Below are 18680 nucleotides of genomic sequence, written 5' to 3'. Positions count from 1 at the left end.
AAAATGTGTATACGACAGTATTTAATAAAATAAAACTTCTAACATATTTTAGATGAATGAAGATTTTTAACCGGGTTTTCCAACGGAAAAATCCGGTTATTAAAATGGTGAAAATGGCGGGCGGGTGGGAGGGCAGGCGGCTGCCAAAAGGGTACCCTCATTGTACGGATAACTCCTCCTACAGTTCTCAAGATAGGAAGTTGTTCTTTTGCAGATTAATTGTACATATATCAGAGGTGTGCATATTGCTAGGATTTTGATTTCTGATAATTTATCGAAAAAATACCAGCTTTTGAACTTAGTCATTTTTTGGCAAAATATTGCATATAGGGTACCTTTATTGTACGGATAACTCCTCCTACAGTTCTCAAGATAGGAAGTTGTCCTTTTGCAGATTAATTGTACATATATCAGAGGTGTGTATATTGCAAGGATTTTGATTTCCAATAATTAATCGAAAAAATACCTGCTTTTGAACTTAGTCATTATTTGGCAAAATATGGCATAAAGGGTACCTTCATTGTACCGATAAGTCCTCCTACAGTTCTCGAGATAGGAAGTTGTTCTTTTGCAGATGAATTGTACATATATCAGAGGTGTGCATATTGCAAGGATTTTGATTTCTGATAATTTATCAAAAAAATACCAGCTTTTGAACTTAGTCATTTTTTGGCAAAATGTTGCATATAGGGTTCTCCATTTCACTGAATACGGGTTGACATGAATTATGGATACAGTTCACATAAAAGAAAACCCGGTTTGCTGTCACATTGACAGCTTTTCACTTGTTAATTTAATTGTTTTACTTCAAAATACAGACCCTGAAACGTACTACTACACCAAAAAAGCGTGCGACTTTCGTGCGAGAAACGTTTCGTGTAAACCGTTTAGCGTTTCGTGTGAATCGTGAAGCGTTTCGTGTAAACCGTTTAGCGTTTCGGGCAAAGCGTGCAGCGTTTCGGGCAAAGCGTGTAAATCGTTTCGGGCAAAGCGTGTGAGAACTGTGTGAAACGTTCATCAGATTTCATTCGGAACTCTCTGACAATTTAATTGTTTCAAAATAGTGTTCGTGTTAAACATTACTGTTTGTGATTGGCAAAACTCCTTTGAGATATTCTCGTGAAAAAAATCTATAAGAAATGATATACTTATCTTTTTACAAAATTGAATTAATTTTTAACAAACAAAAGAAAAGTACGCGTATTGAAAGAAGACTAGCTACTGAGACTATTCGGCTGTGTACAACCAGTACACATAAACTCGGACATCGGGTAACACCTGCACCTGGCTGAACCTGTCAATCAAACTCTGTGTATTCGTTTTCATTGGATGGTCACGCGTCTCTTTTTTTTGTCAATAGCAAATGAAAATTTAATGATTTCAAGGTAGTCGGAATCAGAATTTGGTGATGCACACAATTTCAGTGATAGATTATTTAATATTAATTTGAACAAAATTAAATGTAAACATAGAAAGAAGATATACTGTTCATTTCTATGAAATGCGGGAAGTAAATTCTTCTGAATCCCGATTAAAAATATTTCTACAAGTTATTATTTTAATTATTTAAACACTGATAACGGAAAAAACAAGTAATTAACACACTGAAATTTTCCTAAAATGTACACATGCAATTAATTATTATGGGAATCTATATGTAGGGTACTTAATTCAAATAGATTATGATAGATATATTGTACGCCGTTATGCGGGGCGCCGGTTATGTATACGAATATTGAGACAAAAATCTAAGTCATTTTTTATGTTTTGTTCTTTCCGAAATCCGAAATAGTAATGAGAACTTTCTTTATTGTTTAATCCATTGATTTTTTCTGTGATATTATGTACGGAACATTTATTTATGCGAATGATTCGACATAAAAAAAAATTTAATCGGTTGTTTTATTTTATAGCATTTTCTAACTTATGTGACTAATTTTATTTTACATCACTTTCAAAATTATCAATGTAAATAATTACAGGTTTATTTACAATTAGTATTTTTACATCGTATTCTTTGAAACCAATAAAAATATTAATGTGAGAAGAAAAAACAAATCCCGGCGAATACTAAAAAACCGATTTCAGTTTGTAATCATACGGATTTTATTTTTGGTATTGAATATTGTGTTACGGTAACTTTTTACTCTGGAATATTTAGTATTTACGGGACTAATAAGAATCATGGATATTTTTTTGAGCAATAAATATATTTATAGAAGTAATATTTTTGGCTAATTCTGTGAATAAATAATTGTTTGCTTTAAATATAAGTACCAAATTAATTTAATGAATCAATTCAATACTTCTGTACATATATGTTTCTAATATCAGTATTTCTATTATTTCGTGTTTTCTTAAAATTACTCCTTACTAAGAGAGTCAGGGTAAAAATCCGAGAGGACCCGAATTGATCAGGATAAAATTGTGTCCAAAGCGTGTGAAAAGCGAGCAATTCGTTTCGTGTGAATCGTTTCGTGTAAACCGTTCAGCGTTTCGTGTAAATCGTTTAGCGTTTCGGGCAAAGCGTGCAGCGTTTCGTGTAAACCGTTCAGCGTTTCGTGTGAACCGTTTAGCGAGCGTGTAGCGAGCGTGCAGCGAGCGTGTGGTGTAGTAGTACGTTTCAGGGTCTGTATTAATGGGCCGATTTGGCGTTTTTTCCTCTCTATATAATCATTATGCTCAGGTTTTGTAATATCTATTTCTGATATCGATATTACATGTACATGTTCATCTCCTGGTGAGAAAATATTGGGGTAATAAATTACTAAGCTAAGAGAAATGATGTCATTATTTTTTTTTTAATATGAAACAAAGTGTTGGGCCTTAACTGCTAAAATCTATTTTGAATTTGAGTATTTAAACATTAATGAAATAATTGAGTGATTTATATGTGTTTCTCTTAAGTACCTGATGTCGATTCTGGGCTGTTGTTTTTCCTTTTCTTTATAAACGATGTAAGCTTTGTTGTTTGTTTTTTCTTTTTATCCAAATTTTCCCACATAAACAACTCTTAAGATTTTATTGGATCAAGAGCCCGATCGGATAAATTTTGATCCCGATCACATTGAAATGAAAGTATATTATCAACATTTTTATTTATTAGATTTGTTTAATTTTTACAAAAGAAAGAATTTCTAGCTACTATGTGGGAGTGAAAATCCCATTGATGGTCAAAAAATTCTAGTGAGGCAGTTGCCTCATTGCCACAATGGAAGCTAAGCCCCTGAAAGTTAAAATCACAGAGCAAAAAGGCGCTTAAACAATGATAGCAAATATTGCAAGTGATTCAATTACATAACATGCATATAATTAATTTTTCATTAAATGCTATCAAGTTTTAATTTAAATAATTTAATTAAGTGGTCTTCCTTGGCTAAGCGTTGCATTTCATATTCATGTGGAAGTTTATAAAATGGGAATAATTTAAATTTTCCCTGGCCGCATGCAGCAAAATGTTTACATCATGAAGTATTACGGACACTCGGGTTTTTAATCTGCTGCATGTGGACACTATCATGTGCGTTTAGTTTCTCCATCTGTCCAATATAAAATTTTTTGCATTTCTGGCAAATAGCACAATAAATAACATTTTCCAATTTACTGCTCATCGACAAATTGGCAGGGATTCCCATCATGGATTTTAGTAGAATTGTATTTCCTTCTAGGTAGGCATAAAATTGCTGCATTTTTTCATGAATGGAATTTTTTTGCGCATTATTAAACAAGCCTTGTGTTTAAGATTTGGTGCTTTTCATTGGCTTCTGATTACGTCTTCGGATTGTAAAAGTTTTTTCGTATTTTCTGACTGTTCTAAAATAGGATGAAGTCTTTATATGCCTCTGTTAGAATATTTCTGTTCCTTGGATTGTGGGTCACAACAAAAGCAAGTTTTCCGTCATTGTTGGGAGTATTAGAATACCGGCAAGGTTTACGTAGAACATGCAAAGGAATTTTTGATACTCTTTTTATTCCAGTGTTTATTAAATTTATTGGGTATTTCTGTCGTTGAAGAAATAATTTTAATTCTTTCAGACGTCAAGAATGTAAGGTTTTGTCTGTGATAATTGTACCAATTCTCCGTGCTAAGTTAAACTGATTATTGTGTTTTGTGTGAGAAGTGTGGTATGATAAAAAATCCTGATATTGGTGTGTGTCTTTGGGTTTACAGTATAAATCTGTTGTAATACATGACCCATTTTTATGATACATAGATCTAAGAATTGAAGTTCCTTATTACTTTTCTCCATCAAAAATTGTATTGATTCGAGTTATGAATGATATTTCTCTAAAATGTCTTCCCCTTCAGTTCAGAAAATAAAGCAGTCATCAAGATAGCATTTTAAAGCTTGAATCTGATTGGCCAACATTTTTATATTTATAGTCATTCTTAAAAGGTTGCTCCGAGATAACCCTGTATGAAATGATGTTAAATCTTACAAATATAGTGTATGATACTATCATAGAGCATTTTTTGAGTCTGAATAAATTTTAATTAGATTGAAAGAGGGGATGGTGCCTGTTATACACCAGTGCATGTTATAAGATTGTTTCTTAATTATGCCCCCCTTGCTGCTGTCTGTCGGTTGATCGGTCTGTTGGTCGGTCCACCAACATTTCATTTTCTTCACAGAGGATGAACATATTGAAATGAAATTTAGTATACAGGTTTATCATGATAATATCTAGGTCAAGTTCGATATTGGGTAAGATCGAGCATTTTTCAACAGAGTTATGGCCCTTGGGCGTAGAAAAATTCCAGTTATTTGCAGTTTCTGCTCATTTTCTTTGTGGATGTTTCCAAGGGAGGGGGGCATAAGTGTTTCACAAACATCTCTTGTTTACATAGATTTTATTCTGAGTGAAAGCTTGAAATAAGGAAGGATTGCACTACAAAAATGTTTTCTTAACAAGTACCTTTCATACTTCTTATAAACAGAGTTGAAGATGGCAGATGGAAAGTCTGTCAAAGTTGGAACACGTGTGGAACTAACAGACAAAGGGCTTGTGGGAACCGTGGCTTATGTAGGAACAACACTATTTTCTAGTGGTAAGTAAAGTTCAGAAATAGAACTTGTTAATCTAAATGATTGTATTCATACTTCCATTATGATTAGTAAAAACAAAATTACAATACTAACTGAAGATATGTTAATATCGGGTATATGAAGAATTGCTAATTTTAAGACAAAATTCACTAAATATCTGATAATTGGTCCATCAAATCTTTGTCCAATAAAGGCAAGTAAAATTTCTAAAATTTGTATCTATACTTCTATATTAAAATAATAGACTCGAATTTTTGGTCTTTGATACCGAGAAATCGGAAGAATACTGTCTTTTGTTTTATAAATTTTATACATCATTGGTACTTGAAGATTACCAATTTGTTTTTAATTTTTCTCAGTTGAGCTTCGCTAATTAATAATCAATGAAAATTCCTCAAAAAATTCTGGAAATCACCTGGATTTTTTGGATTTTACAATCTTGCGCTTGTGCAATACATTTAGGCTAACGGGATCTTTAGTTTTTGTTTCCACAATATCACATCTGTATGAATAAACTCAGAAATGATAATACAAATCCTGGTAAATTTTCAATGGACTTTTGGTATATATTCTGTTCATATATTTTAATGATCTCTTATGAGAGAAAGTATGAAATAACAAATATACATTTCAACTAAGTACTTACTTTTGTCTTCGTGATGACAAAAAGTATTTGATTACATGCAAAAACGTTACATTATGTTTGTTAGGAGAGTTAAGATAGAATATGTTTTATCGTATAAATGAATAATGTCCTACGGACCCAGTTTTACAAAGAAAATACGTGTACGTTAGTGAAAAGGTGTTGAATTCTTCCATTCTATGGATAAAAAATTTTTTTTGAAAGGTATTTGCAGTCTCAAAAAGGTTTGTTGTGATGAATTTGACTGGTTTTTTTCAAGGCAATTCATTAACTTTCTCCAAAATCGTTTCGGAGTGACTCTGCAATTTTCTGCTACATTACAGGTATAAGGGAGGTATTCTAGTTGTGGTGAGGGCCTTTCCTGAGACACAGTTAGATTATTCAAACTAAGGAAAATGTAGTGAAATTAATAGCATTATTGTAGGCTTGTAGCTTTGTTAAGTAAATGTCAATAATAAGGTGTGTCGATGTACAGTGGGGCCTCAAATATCTGGACGCCAGATAACCGGACGCTTCAGTTTACGGACGATTTTATTTGGGAACCGATTTTTTGATACGTTATTTTGTCTCATTTATCCAGAATTCCGCGTTCCGGATCTGGACAGTCTATTTATACCACAAAACACTGATTTACTACTAATCTTGCTTCATTTATCCGGACGGTAAAGTTTGATGATACCCTACTCAGTACAAAAGATTACACCTGTCAATTAAGTTTCAAACATTTTTACGTGCTAGACCCTCATGAGTAGCTTGTATAAACACACTGACTTCCCAAATCACTTTCAAAAATTGGAAAATTGCGAACAACAGTGTATCACACACATACCACACTTGGACACAAAGAATTTAGCTAGATTCGGTTATCATTATTGTCCGGTTAATATTTCATGACAGATAATAAAATAAAACAGAGTTCTTTATATCTAAAAACGTTCATATCAACAGACAACTCTAGCATGTGTTGCTATATGGTATGAAAGGCAAAAAAACTGGTATCAACACTAGCCATTGTATATGCCCCAGTCACACATTCACGGATCAACTCCACGGTTCTACTACGGAATATTGTCCACGGTTGACACCGGAAAATCAAATAATCGTTAATGCCCCAGTCACACATTCACAGATCAACTCCTAGGTTCTACTACGGAATATTTTCCAAGGTTGAACCGGAAAATTTAATGATACGGAATTAGTACGGATGCACTAAGGAATGGATACAAATTGATACATACGAGTTACTCAGATTTATACAGAGTTGAAACGGACTTCTACGTTCCAAAACGGTGTAGTGAGTTTTCCTTGGGAAGTACTACTGTGGTTTCATCCGTAGTGGAATTTTGAACATGTTCAAAAATTGTCGCAGCTATACAAGTATTGCTACGTTTGGATACGATAACAGACGGAAAAGCCACGGGTCAATACATATCGCCACGAATTATTTCGGATCGCTTCCGAAGCTAATCCGGCATTTAATCCGTGAATGTGTGACTGGGGCAATACAAATACATTATCATTCATGACAACAATAGACACATTTCAGATATCCGGACGCTTCACCTATCCGGACGACTGGACTTGGGAACGAAAGTGTCCGGATAACTGAGGCTCCACTGTACCTATTTTGTAAATGTCTGATATGCAATGTCGACCTGTGAGTGCACGGGTCAAAGTCTAGTGTAAATAAATAAAATAATTCAAAAAATTTGTTTAAACTTTTTTAACCATGTAAAAACCTTCGTATTCTGAAATCTATACTTGCATCACAATAATTTGCTTTATTAATCAAATCAATCTGCATGACTTTACATTTACATGTATTTTCTGTAATATTCGACTAAATGTGTCTTGGGACAAGATCTCACCACAGTTAGAATATGTCTCATACAACTGCAATGTAGCAAATTGGGGAGAATCTATATCTCCAGCTGTACATATACTGGTTATACATGTATTGAAAAATGTCATTAGTAAACTGAGCAAAATAATGACCACAAACCTCCATGAAATGTAAACAGTTATCATAATGGTACAGTCATAATCAATCTAAGGCTGGGCACAATAGGATCCCAAAGACTTAAATATGCAAAATGTGAATCTCCCAGAAGCGTTGATGTACCGGTATGCATGTGCATCTGTTGTTGATGTTTCTTCGCTGTATTTTATTTGTTTCAATCTTAATAGTTTGTATAATCAATATGTGATTTTGGTAGGAAAGTGGATAGGTGTCATTTTGGACGAGGAAAAAGGGAAAAACAATGGAACAGTTCAAGGGAAGACATACTTTTCCTGTGATCCAAATCATGGTATCTTTGTCAGGCAGTCTCAGGTGACAAAATTTGTTTAGTAATCCTTTTTTTAACAAAAAAAAATAGTTCAAAAACTATTTCTTTTGATAATTTGATTGGTTTTGATTCACTTATGGATGGTAGATATCTGATTTAATACTGTTCAAATTAAACAATGCAACAATAATTTTCACTAATTTTTCCCCTCGCAGATTTCTGTCATAGATGAGGGATCAGGTAGGACAACTCCTGTGTCAACTCCAACGACCACTAAACTTCCTGCATCTTCAATAAAGAAATCAGGAATTCGCCCTCCAAGTTATGCAGGAAAAAGTAAGATAACAGTACCTCAATGACCATTTTGATGTTTATTTGTTGCAATTGAATGCTGAATCTGAGCAATAGGTTTTAGATGCTGAATGAGAGGTTAAGGTTTTTAGCTCACCTGAGCTGAAAGCTCAAGTGAGCTTTTCTGGTCAAAAGAGCTAGAGCCACGAAGCATCAAAATGTGCCTTAAATTTTTCACAAAACTCAAGTTTGAAACAATACAAATTGTAATTACTTATAATATAGGGCACAATATTCTGCTTCTATGCACATGAAATTTTTTCACTTCGGCCCCATCGTTTAGCACATGCGCATCATCAAACATACTATGATTGTTAAAAATAGCTGAAAATTGTAGATTTTACTGCAGTTACTGCAGTGCAGTATTTCCCAAATTTGAATGTGGCCACACTTGAGTACCCTTTTGAAACTTTTAAAACTGAGAGATATTGCATAAATGCTTCTGCCTGCAAAATTTCGTAGAGGTACTCAAGTGTGGCCAATGTGTATTTTACAAATTTTGTGAAAATTTTAGTAACAGAAAATAAAACTGACCACTCTATTTTAGGGTAATTATTTGCTTCCATTTTATTGAAATAGCAGAATTTAATTAATAATGATAAAGAATTATTTGTGATTATTTACAAAATCATCACTTTATTAAATATTTGAGGAAGAAATGCATATAAACTGAACCAGGGTTTGACACTAAGGCACGTCCGACCGACATTGTCTAGTAAACGATAGGTCCGGTCGGGTTAAATGTCTGTGTACTAGCCAGACTGGTCGTGTGAAAAAAAAAAGTGTGCACATACTTTTTCTGTAATATTGATATCAATAGAAGAAAAAGCATGCACTTTTTTTTTTCCTAACAGGCATAAATTCTACAAACCGTAATTTAAGTACAACCCAAGGACTAACCTAGAGGATGAAGTGGGGAAAATGCTCACTTTTTGATCGGTAACTTCGCCAGAATTTCTTCCGGACGAAAAGTCCAAGCCGCCCTGTACACGGAGTTCATATAATCGTGTAAAAAAAACCCAAGGGCAATAAAATGATAATTATTTAATTCTAAAGACGTCTTCACAAACTCAGTTTATGCCTGTTGTGATTAATTAATCTAGTCTGTCTTATCTTTAGGGGTTTTAAATACGGGTGATGCAACCACACGCTGTACAAGACGATGTTAATTACTTTAAGGCTAGTGTTGATTCTGTATAACAATGAATTTGTTGGTAACTTGTAATTACCCAATAACACTGCCAAATTTATGCTAAAATAATCATAAACCCTTTGTTTACAGTTATAATATCTCTTTAAAAAAATATAATCCTCAACATAATGGTTGGGTTGGGCTAATGCCACCAGAATACACTAAAAACAGAGGCTGATTTTATTTGTCATTTTAGTTAACACAATTACAACATATTTTATCTATAAAATGTATGAATACATCAAATAATTTAAATTAAATAAACTTGATAATTTTTTTTTCAATTTTTAGAATTTGTTTTATTTTTTAATCATAATGACTTGTTTCTAATCTAATTTAAATTATTAAAGTTTAAATCTGTGAATATCATCATTATTGTTATGCAATTGTCAAGTTATGAAAGTCTCCCCGATTTTTCAAACTTCTCCATGTTTCTCTGTTAAGGAGAAGTAAGGGAAGTCTCCCTAAAGTTTTGTTGCATGGTCCCAACCATTGAATACTTGTATCATTATTAGTACAGTTTGAATTAAATTAAATCTTAAAGAGTGTTTGAATGATTCATTATTGGTAAAGATAAACCAATACAATTTAAAACAGAAACAGGTATTTAATATTTTATGTTTGTCATTACTTTTAGTTTATTTTTGTCAAAATTGGTCAGGGCTAGTGGTAAAAGGGTCAGGGCTAGTGAAAAATTGCTGAGGTAGCCCGACTGGTCTAATAATTCAAAAACTTAATGTCAAACCCTGTGAACTTTAACATGTTTTATCTAGTACTTTTATACTGTGTATTCATGCTTACATCGTGCATCATCAATGACGTCATAGTATGACGTTTGCGACGTCAGTTGAATCTGTACATGGAATCTTGAGTTCTTTTAGTATTTTGCCAATAGAATTTACCAGTAAAGTCTGCATTTTTAAAAAACATTATTTCTGTGTACCACGATATTATTCAATTGCAGTAGAATATGAGATACATGAACATTGCTAACAAACAGAAAAAAATTTAATTGGCAAAGTTAACATTTTACATATGTAAGTAAATATATATTCCTTTACCTTTATGTAGAATAAGCGATAACATGTATAAGTAGCTAGTTGTGGGTTTTTTGTCAAACGGTGAAATGCATTAAACGAAAGGAAAGATGCAAGCGATTTTTTTTTTACACAAATACGTGTTCCTGAATACAGCGGGAGAAAGACAGTCGACATCACGTGTAAACATGTACATAAATGATAAACTTAACTTCTTCAGTCAAAAAACTTGATTATTTAATTCCTAAGTACAGCTGTAATTGTATATTAAGCCAGCGTCCCTTGCATAAAAAAAATTGCCAATGCATATGTCTTTTCTTTATCAGCCACCTTTTGATCAGTGTTGATTCGTCGCGTGGTCAATGTATATCCGGTGAACTGTTACCTTTCTTAAAAGATCGATTGTGTCTGTTTCGATGAAGACGGCTTTTGGTATACACAGCTTTAATAGAATACATTATCAGCATGTGCACTATATAGAAGTCTAATCCTAATTGCGATGTCTTTGTTGATAATTTGTCCAATAAAATAAAAAATCACCCTAAATGTGTGTACATCGGTGACTTACTTTTGCCTATAAATTCTCGATTGATATCATCTTTGATGATTTTATGCATATTAAATCTAATTATACCCACACTTTCTAAAGAAAGTTCGGTTATATTGTTGTTACCCTGTTCCGTCCGTCCGTCCGTCACGTTTTACTTTCTCAAACTGCTCTTACATCTTATAAACCAGCAAACTGAACTCTTGGAGTTTGATTTGGGGTATCATGTTGTTTTGTAAAGAGGTTTCAAAAATTCTCTGTTAGTCCTGGGGGTCAAATAGTTGGTAAAAAATGACGTTTTTTCACAAAAAACCTTCTTCCTCGAACTCCTCCTACATTTTCAACAGAAGACAAATCATCTTTTGGAATATGTTTTAGGGTATCCTATAGATGCGCAATAAGGTTTCGGAATTTTCAATTTTGTCCTGGGGGTCATTTAATGGCTAAAAAACTACAAAAAAACTGGTTTCAAAAACGTCATTTTTTTTTGGCAGTAGCCAAATGATCTTCTAGAATATGATTGGGGGTGTCATATTGAGGCCTGATCAGGTTCCAGAATTTTTTTTTTTATTAAGGGGATCAGTGGGCAACAAAAAATGACGTTTTATGGCCAAAAAAATATGGTTCCCAGAACTCCTCTTACAACTTTTGGAGTAGCTACGTCACATCTTGGGATATAATTGGGGCTGTCCTATAGATGTGCAATAAGGTTTTAAAAATTTAAATTTCATCCAGGGAGTCAAATAGTAGCAGAAAATTGACGTTTATCACTAAAAAAACGAACATTGATCCAAGAGCTCCTCTTATGATTTAATGGATAGACAATCATATCTTGGGATATGATAGGAACTGTTCCATAGATGTGCATTACAGTTTTGAAAAATTAAATTTAACCCTGAGGCCCATTACCTACCGGTACATACCTTTTGATGCCCTTTAAGGATCAAGAATATATATGGTTAAGGGGTGGGGATCTCAACCGTTTTCGAGACATTTGTGCACTTCCTGTTCAAGGGGGGTCAGGACCACCCACAGGGCCCATGACCTACATAACATTTGATGCCCCTTGACATCAGAAACATGAATATATATGGTTTAGGGGTCATGATTATAACAGTTTCTGAGATATATGGTAATTTCAAATTCCTGGGGAGTGGGGATGACCCCAGGGATCAGATCTAATAAACCCTATATATTGCCAGTAACAGCCAATATATGATTATGAAAACCCTATATTATTATCTTTGTCCACTTTCAAGTTACCATTTACAATAGAGTCTACGATTCTTCCTACAAGGTTCAATGTTAGACCCCACACCCTTTTGACACCCCCCTCCCCCGAAAAGTGGTTGTCTAACCCAAAATGAGAAAAATCAAACCAGGGTGCACAACTAGATATGCAGGCCTATCATATCCTAGAGTTTTGTACAATTCTGTTCAGCCATCTCTGAGAAACAAGTTCAGAGCAGGAAAGAAGAAAAAGAAGATGAAGAATAATAATACATGTATTAAGAACCGTACAAAAACAATAAGTCTCCAAATTTCATTCAGGAGACTTAATAATAAAGATTAAATAGAGATAGGATTATCAAACATCAATGATTTAAAGATAATTGACAATTTCTGATTCTTAAGGGGGTCAGGATGACCCCTTAGGGTCATGACTTACATGCCATAATGATCTGATGCGCCTGCATGACCTAAGGAGGAATAATATCTTTGGATTAAGGTGGGGATCTCAATGGTTTTTATGATATTTAATAATTTCAGGAAGAGCACTTGGGATCATGACCTACATACCATCTTAAATGCCTTGAACAAAGAAACATTAATATAATATGTACATGATACTGTAGACGTACTTTTGTCCGCGTGGTATTAATTTACGCTATGAACGCGGGCACATTTTTTCCGTGGAATTTTTTCCCAGTGTACTTAAAGTGCATTTTGGAATGAAATTTTAAAATTGCATTACATGAAAAAGGATAATTGAAAGTTACTACATTCTATACATGTAACACTTGCATATATGTGTACCCAGCATGCCCAGCGTATATCGTTTTTATCTATGCAAACTGTCTTTGTATTGAGAATTCACTTAATAAATAATTTAATCTCCTAAAGATTTGAATTTTCTGTAAATTTACTTGCATGAAATTTAAACTTCTCCCAGCTTGAGATAACGGCACGTGCCAGACGACAAATAGCCCCAAGCGGGTATTGACTTATAAGTGATAAAACTGATCAACTCATTGACAGTTACTATTAATTAAAGATGTGGTATTTCACAAGACGATTTTACCCAGCGCCGTAACATCTTGACGGCTAACTAATGACTACCGATCAGTGCAGAACCGATAATTACTAATCACAGTGAACAGTTCTTACACTTTAAGTCCAAAGTTGGACAAATTCTAGGTAATGAAAATCGCTCAGAACTAATTTTAATAATACTTATTCAAATGATTTTTTTTTTCATTCAAAGAATCCGCGTAAATTTTTACCCGCGGATTAAATTGATATTTTGATTCCGCGGAATTATGACCCCGTGGAAAAAAATACGTCTACAGTATATGATTCAATTTAAGAACCCAGATATAGATCAATCATCTGTTTTGTAATACATGTACTTCCTATGTATATATACATGCACATGTATTAGTTTGTGTTTTGTTCTATACTATTCATGTTCATGACTGTAGTATGGCTTAGTCTTATTTTAAATTACATTAAAAAATTGTCAAATATATGACTTGGAACCCCCACTCCCAAACAAACTCAAATATAAACTGTTCTCTCCCCCCCTCCCCCCCCTCCCCCCTCCCTTGTCGAATGATGTATTAAAATCAAAATATAATTTGGGTGTCTAAAAACTTTTATAAACTGGTAAAAAATGTTATTCTTAAAAAAAATTATATTACACCTTGCATAATTGACAATTAAATGATCTATTGAGATATGATCAGAGGTCATATTTCTACCTTGGGATCAATAAGTAGTATTCATTGACAAGTTAAAATTAATAACAATAAATGATTCAAATTATAAATGTTTATACTCCACATTCACCCCCCCCCCCCCCCCGCCGCAATCTAACCTGGTTATAAAGATTCAGTCTTCTTAATACATTCTTACATGTGTACAGTAGCAAATTTTAAATCATTTCTTGATTGCTTTTCTCTCGTGATTCACATTAACATTTTGGAAATTGCTTAATTCAATTTTTAAGATTTATAAACAAAATGTTATATGCATCACTTCCATGTGTATTCGCCTATTTAGGGCAATTGTAAAGTCTCCTAAACAAAGCAGTGACATCATTAGGCTAGGATTTACCCACATGGATCAAACACTACTGTATAACATATGAATAAGATAAAATACATCATTATTTCTAGTTCTAAAATGTCAGGGTGTCTCCAAGGGGGCATAATCTACATACAATTTTACGGGCAATGACACAAAGAGCAAAAATAAGTTATATGGTTTAGGGATGAGTATCTCAGATCTCAGAAGTTAACAAAATATACAGTGTATCATATCATTTCCTATTTCATAAAGGGGGGGGGGGGTTAAAGACAACACCTGGGGGTCATTAATGTACTTAACACCATTTGATGCATCATAATGACATTAGAAGATATTTCGTATTTTCCTGTTTCGTGGAGTCAGAACAGTCCCATAAGGTCATGACCTACATTGTATTTGATGCATTATAATACATTAAGAAAGAAATACTCCTTCCTTCCTATTATAACTCATATAGAAATGACAAGTGTCTACACCTACTGGTGTAATACACAAATTTAATAAGAAAATGTTTATACAGGGTCAATATGGGGTCAACTCAATAGTGCATGCAGTCTGACAAATGAAAAAAATAACTTTTGCAACTAAAATGACAGAAACTTTACAAATGCGATAGGATAGGTAACGATGATAAGCTTATTTAAATATTAAAAGATGATGATACAGTATGCTGTCAAAGGGAGATCACATTTAGAAAGTGAAAGTAGAACTTATATATGTATGCTGGCATCTCATTATATTGTGCTACTGCTACTACATCTATTATGCTTACCTAAATTGGTCAACATCATAATGATAATCCAATTAAAACACAATAATGAATTCCTTTAGCTGATCTTAACTAATCCTTTTCTGCATACGGAAAACACAGACATGTATGTATGGGTGTTGCTAAAACGCGGAACAGAAACGGAACGGAAAGCGGAACGGAATGGAAAATATCATCACGTTTATCGCTTAAAAAGGGTATAGACTGGCCAGAAACGATTTACTTTGTATCTTTTATTTATATCTAATGAATGATTATCAACATGTTGTTATCTTGTTAATATTCATATGAATGTCTGTTAATTATTGCATTGTATTCATTCGGCTTTAGTTGAGTACGGAAACGGAAAAATCAAATGTATACGAATTGTGAAACATTAACATGAATAAACGAGCAAATTAGCTATAACTTTTTACTTATTTTTCTTATATGGTATTGCTGGCATATCAGCGTAACATACGCAGTTAGTGAAAGCGTTTTATGCGTGTTTTGAGTATTTTTATATTTCAAATATGATGTACATGTATATACTTACATCAAAATTGAATTTTCGGTGTTCTAGACGATCTTTTATCATACAGACGATACAGTATCATTGAGATGGAAGAAAAAAAACCGTAGGACTGACGACATTAAAAATTAAGATACAGTAAACATTAAAATACCCGGTAATTTGTATAACTAGTAATTTGTGAAACTAGTATTTTTAGCAATGCAATTTTGTTTACGTTTGCATTATAAAGCAGTTGTTTATCTTAGCAGCTATATACATATGATCCGAATAGAGAGCTCTAGACGTTGCCTGGTTTGATTTTCCGATTATATATTGGGACTATAGTCTGTCGATCCCAAAATATTCATGCAGCACATTTGGACGATTTATAATGGAAAATGTTGACATCTTTTCTCCATTTGGAAGTCACTCAGAAGACCTTGCACAGTTTTTCAACACTTTCATCCAGGTCTGTTGAAATGCAAAACCCCATAGACTTCTTTATTTTTAGCCATGTATTTATACCAGCTGATAAGCTAGAGAGGACGTTTTAAAGAAAGAATAATGAGAATGTTTAATGCTTCTAAAAGAGAATTGCTTGAACCCTGATTTATATATAAATATACAGCAAAAAGTGAATCGAGGATATTTTGGGACAGAATATAGTGGTCAATGCATGTACTGTTAATTTTGAGGAAATAAATATTCTTGAATAAATAATCTAATATTGCTAATCTTTCTAAAAAAATTAAAAAGGTACATAAAGAATATCGTTTTAGCATGATTAACAAATCTATGAGGTAAATAACATTAGATAAGATTTTCCGTTTTCCCTTCCATTCCGCTTTCCGTTCCGTTTTCCGTTCCACGTTTTAGCAACACCCATGTATGTATACACGTGAACCCATCTAATCGAAGAGCTGGGTAAAACTAGTACCCGCTAATGAGACATGCAGACCTGTGTTGTGTACGTAACTTCAGACAAAGATCATTCATTTGTAACATGCATGTATTTTTATGACCCATTCTTCAAATCCACTTGCACTATTTCATCAGGTAAAAACAGCTTTAAGGTGGTGCAGGACACCTGCATATTGTGATGTACATGTATACTTTCTATTGAGATGAACAATAAAGTATATTAAATATTGATTAAATATTTACCCCCCAAATAATGTTGCCTAACATTGAAGCACATTGGGTTTGAGCGTTTACATGTCTGGGGTCCAAGGTGTATTTTTGGTAATTTTACAATTGATATAAATGAATTTTCATGGGGGGGGGTCTGGACCCCTCACTCCCACCCCTTCTCTAAATCTGTGCACACGATGATGTTCATGTAGGCACACAGAAGCAAATCTAAAACCGGCAACCGCCACGGGGAGGGGGCATAATTTAATTTTTAATTTTGTTTGTAATAATTATGTAGACCATTATATTTTCTATGACATAAAATGTTAAGATTATTGATTAACTGAAAATTCACTGCAAACAGTTCTACCCCAAATTGCACATAAAGTGCTGCTCATGTCACGATGTATATAAAATATCATATGGGAAGATTATAAATTTTAATTGTATTACCGGAGCTTGCATATAGCCTTCATTTTTAATTAAACTGGTACAAAACAGTGTTATTTAGGGGCAAACACATGGTGCGGGTATTACTGTCTAATGACAGCATCTAGTTAAAGTTGTTCTTGTATGGCATATAGAAACAAGAGGCCCATGGGCCACATCGCTCACCTGAACAGCAGTTCCTTGTAACATTACATTTCGTAGCATATGCTTTTTCTATTTTAAACATTGAACCCCTTTCTGGGGACCCAGTTATGGTCCGAGGTTTATGGTTGGCTTGAACAACATAAACAGTAACATAGGAATGAAAATGTGTAGCACTGCGGTAGGACCGCACGTACACAACCTGAAAAACTGAACGTAGCAGAGTTCCACTTCAAGAGAAATAACTCTCAGACTGTACAGAACATCAAGAAAGATAACTCTTGGTTCCACTACATTAGAGTTTACACAATTTGAGGATCCTTGCATAATAATCTCACAAACTGTAGCATTATAGTTCTCGAGAAAAACTTTTTAAAAACATTTTCAATATATCTTTCTAATATGTTAAACTTTGAACCCCTCTTGGGGCCACAGTATTACTTCAGGGCTAAAGTTTTAATTATTTGGAATCTACATTATTTAAGGATGCTTGCATAGTTATCTCACAAGCTGAAGCATTATAGTTCCCTAGAAAAAGATTTTTCAACATTTTCCCTCTATATTTCTATGCTAAACTTTGAACACCTCTTGGGGCCCCAGTATTAGATTGAGGTCACAGCTTTTATAATTTCGAATCTACACTATTTGAGGGTGCTTACGTAGTTATCTGACAAACTGATGCATTGTAGTTCTCGAAAAGAAGATTTTTAAACATTTTCCATATATACCGGTACTTCTACATTTAACTTTAAACCCATCTTGGGTCCCTAGTATTAGTCCAGGGGTCACTATTTTAAAACTGTCGAACCTTCATTATCCAAGGTTGTATGCATGATAGTAATCTCACAAATTGAGGCATTGTAGTTCTCGAGAAGAAGATATTTTAACGTTACCTTTATATTTCTATAATAAACTTTGACCCCATCTTGGGGCCCCAGTATTGGTCCGGGGGTCACGATTTTACCAATTAGGAATCTACATGAGCGAAGGCATAGAAATTCCACAAACTAAAACATTGTAGTTCTTGAGAAGAAAATTTTAAAACTTTTCCTTTATGTTTTTTAAAATGTTTAAATTTTGAACCCCTCTTGGTGCCCATCAATTGTCCGGGAGTTACAATTTTTTGAATCTACATTATTTAAGGATGTACATGTATGCATAGTAATATCCAAAACAGTTGCACTATAGTTCTTGAGAAGAAGATTTTAAAACATTTTCCTATATATGTTAAAATCTAAACCCCTACTGGGGCCCCACTTTTTGTTCAGGGGTCACGATTTT

The 18680-nt window shown here is 33.6% G+C and overlaps 1 protein-coding gene across 2 annotated transcripts in view; it reads left to right on the top strand.

Moving 5' to 3' along the window:
* The window catches only part of LOC128179745 (dynactin subunit 1-like), a 263574-nt gene that overhangs the window by 9772 nt on the left and 235122 nt on the right, over nucleotides 1–18680 (top strand). For both annotated transcript variants that reach the window (XM_052847306.1, XM_052847304.1), the window contains exons 2-4: nucleotides 4940–5050; nucleotides 7908–8023; nucleotides 8195–8315. In XM_052847306.1, coding sequence (XP_052703266.1) covers nucleotides 4948–5050; nucleotides 7908–8023; nucleotides 8195–8315 — 340 coding nt within the window. In that variant the 5' untranslated portion in view covers nucleotides 4940–4947. The remainder of the gene's footprint in view (nucleotides 1–4939; nucleotides 5051–7907; nucleotides 8024–8194; nucleotides 8316–18680) is intronic.

This window comes from Crassostrea angulata, chromosome 4 (genome assembly GCF_025612915.1).
Source record: "Crassostrea angulata isolate pt1a10 chromosome 4, ASM2561291v2, whole genome shotgun sequence".
Lineage (NCBI taxonomy): Eukaryota > Metazoa > Mollusca > Bivalvia > Ostreida > Ostreidae > Magallana > Magallana angulata.
The sequence above is the reverse complement of the archived record's forward strand: the minus strand, read 5'-3'. Positions and strand labels throughout refer to the sequence as shown.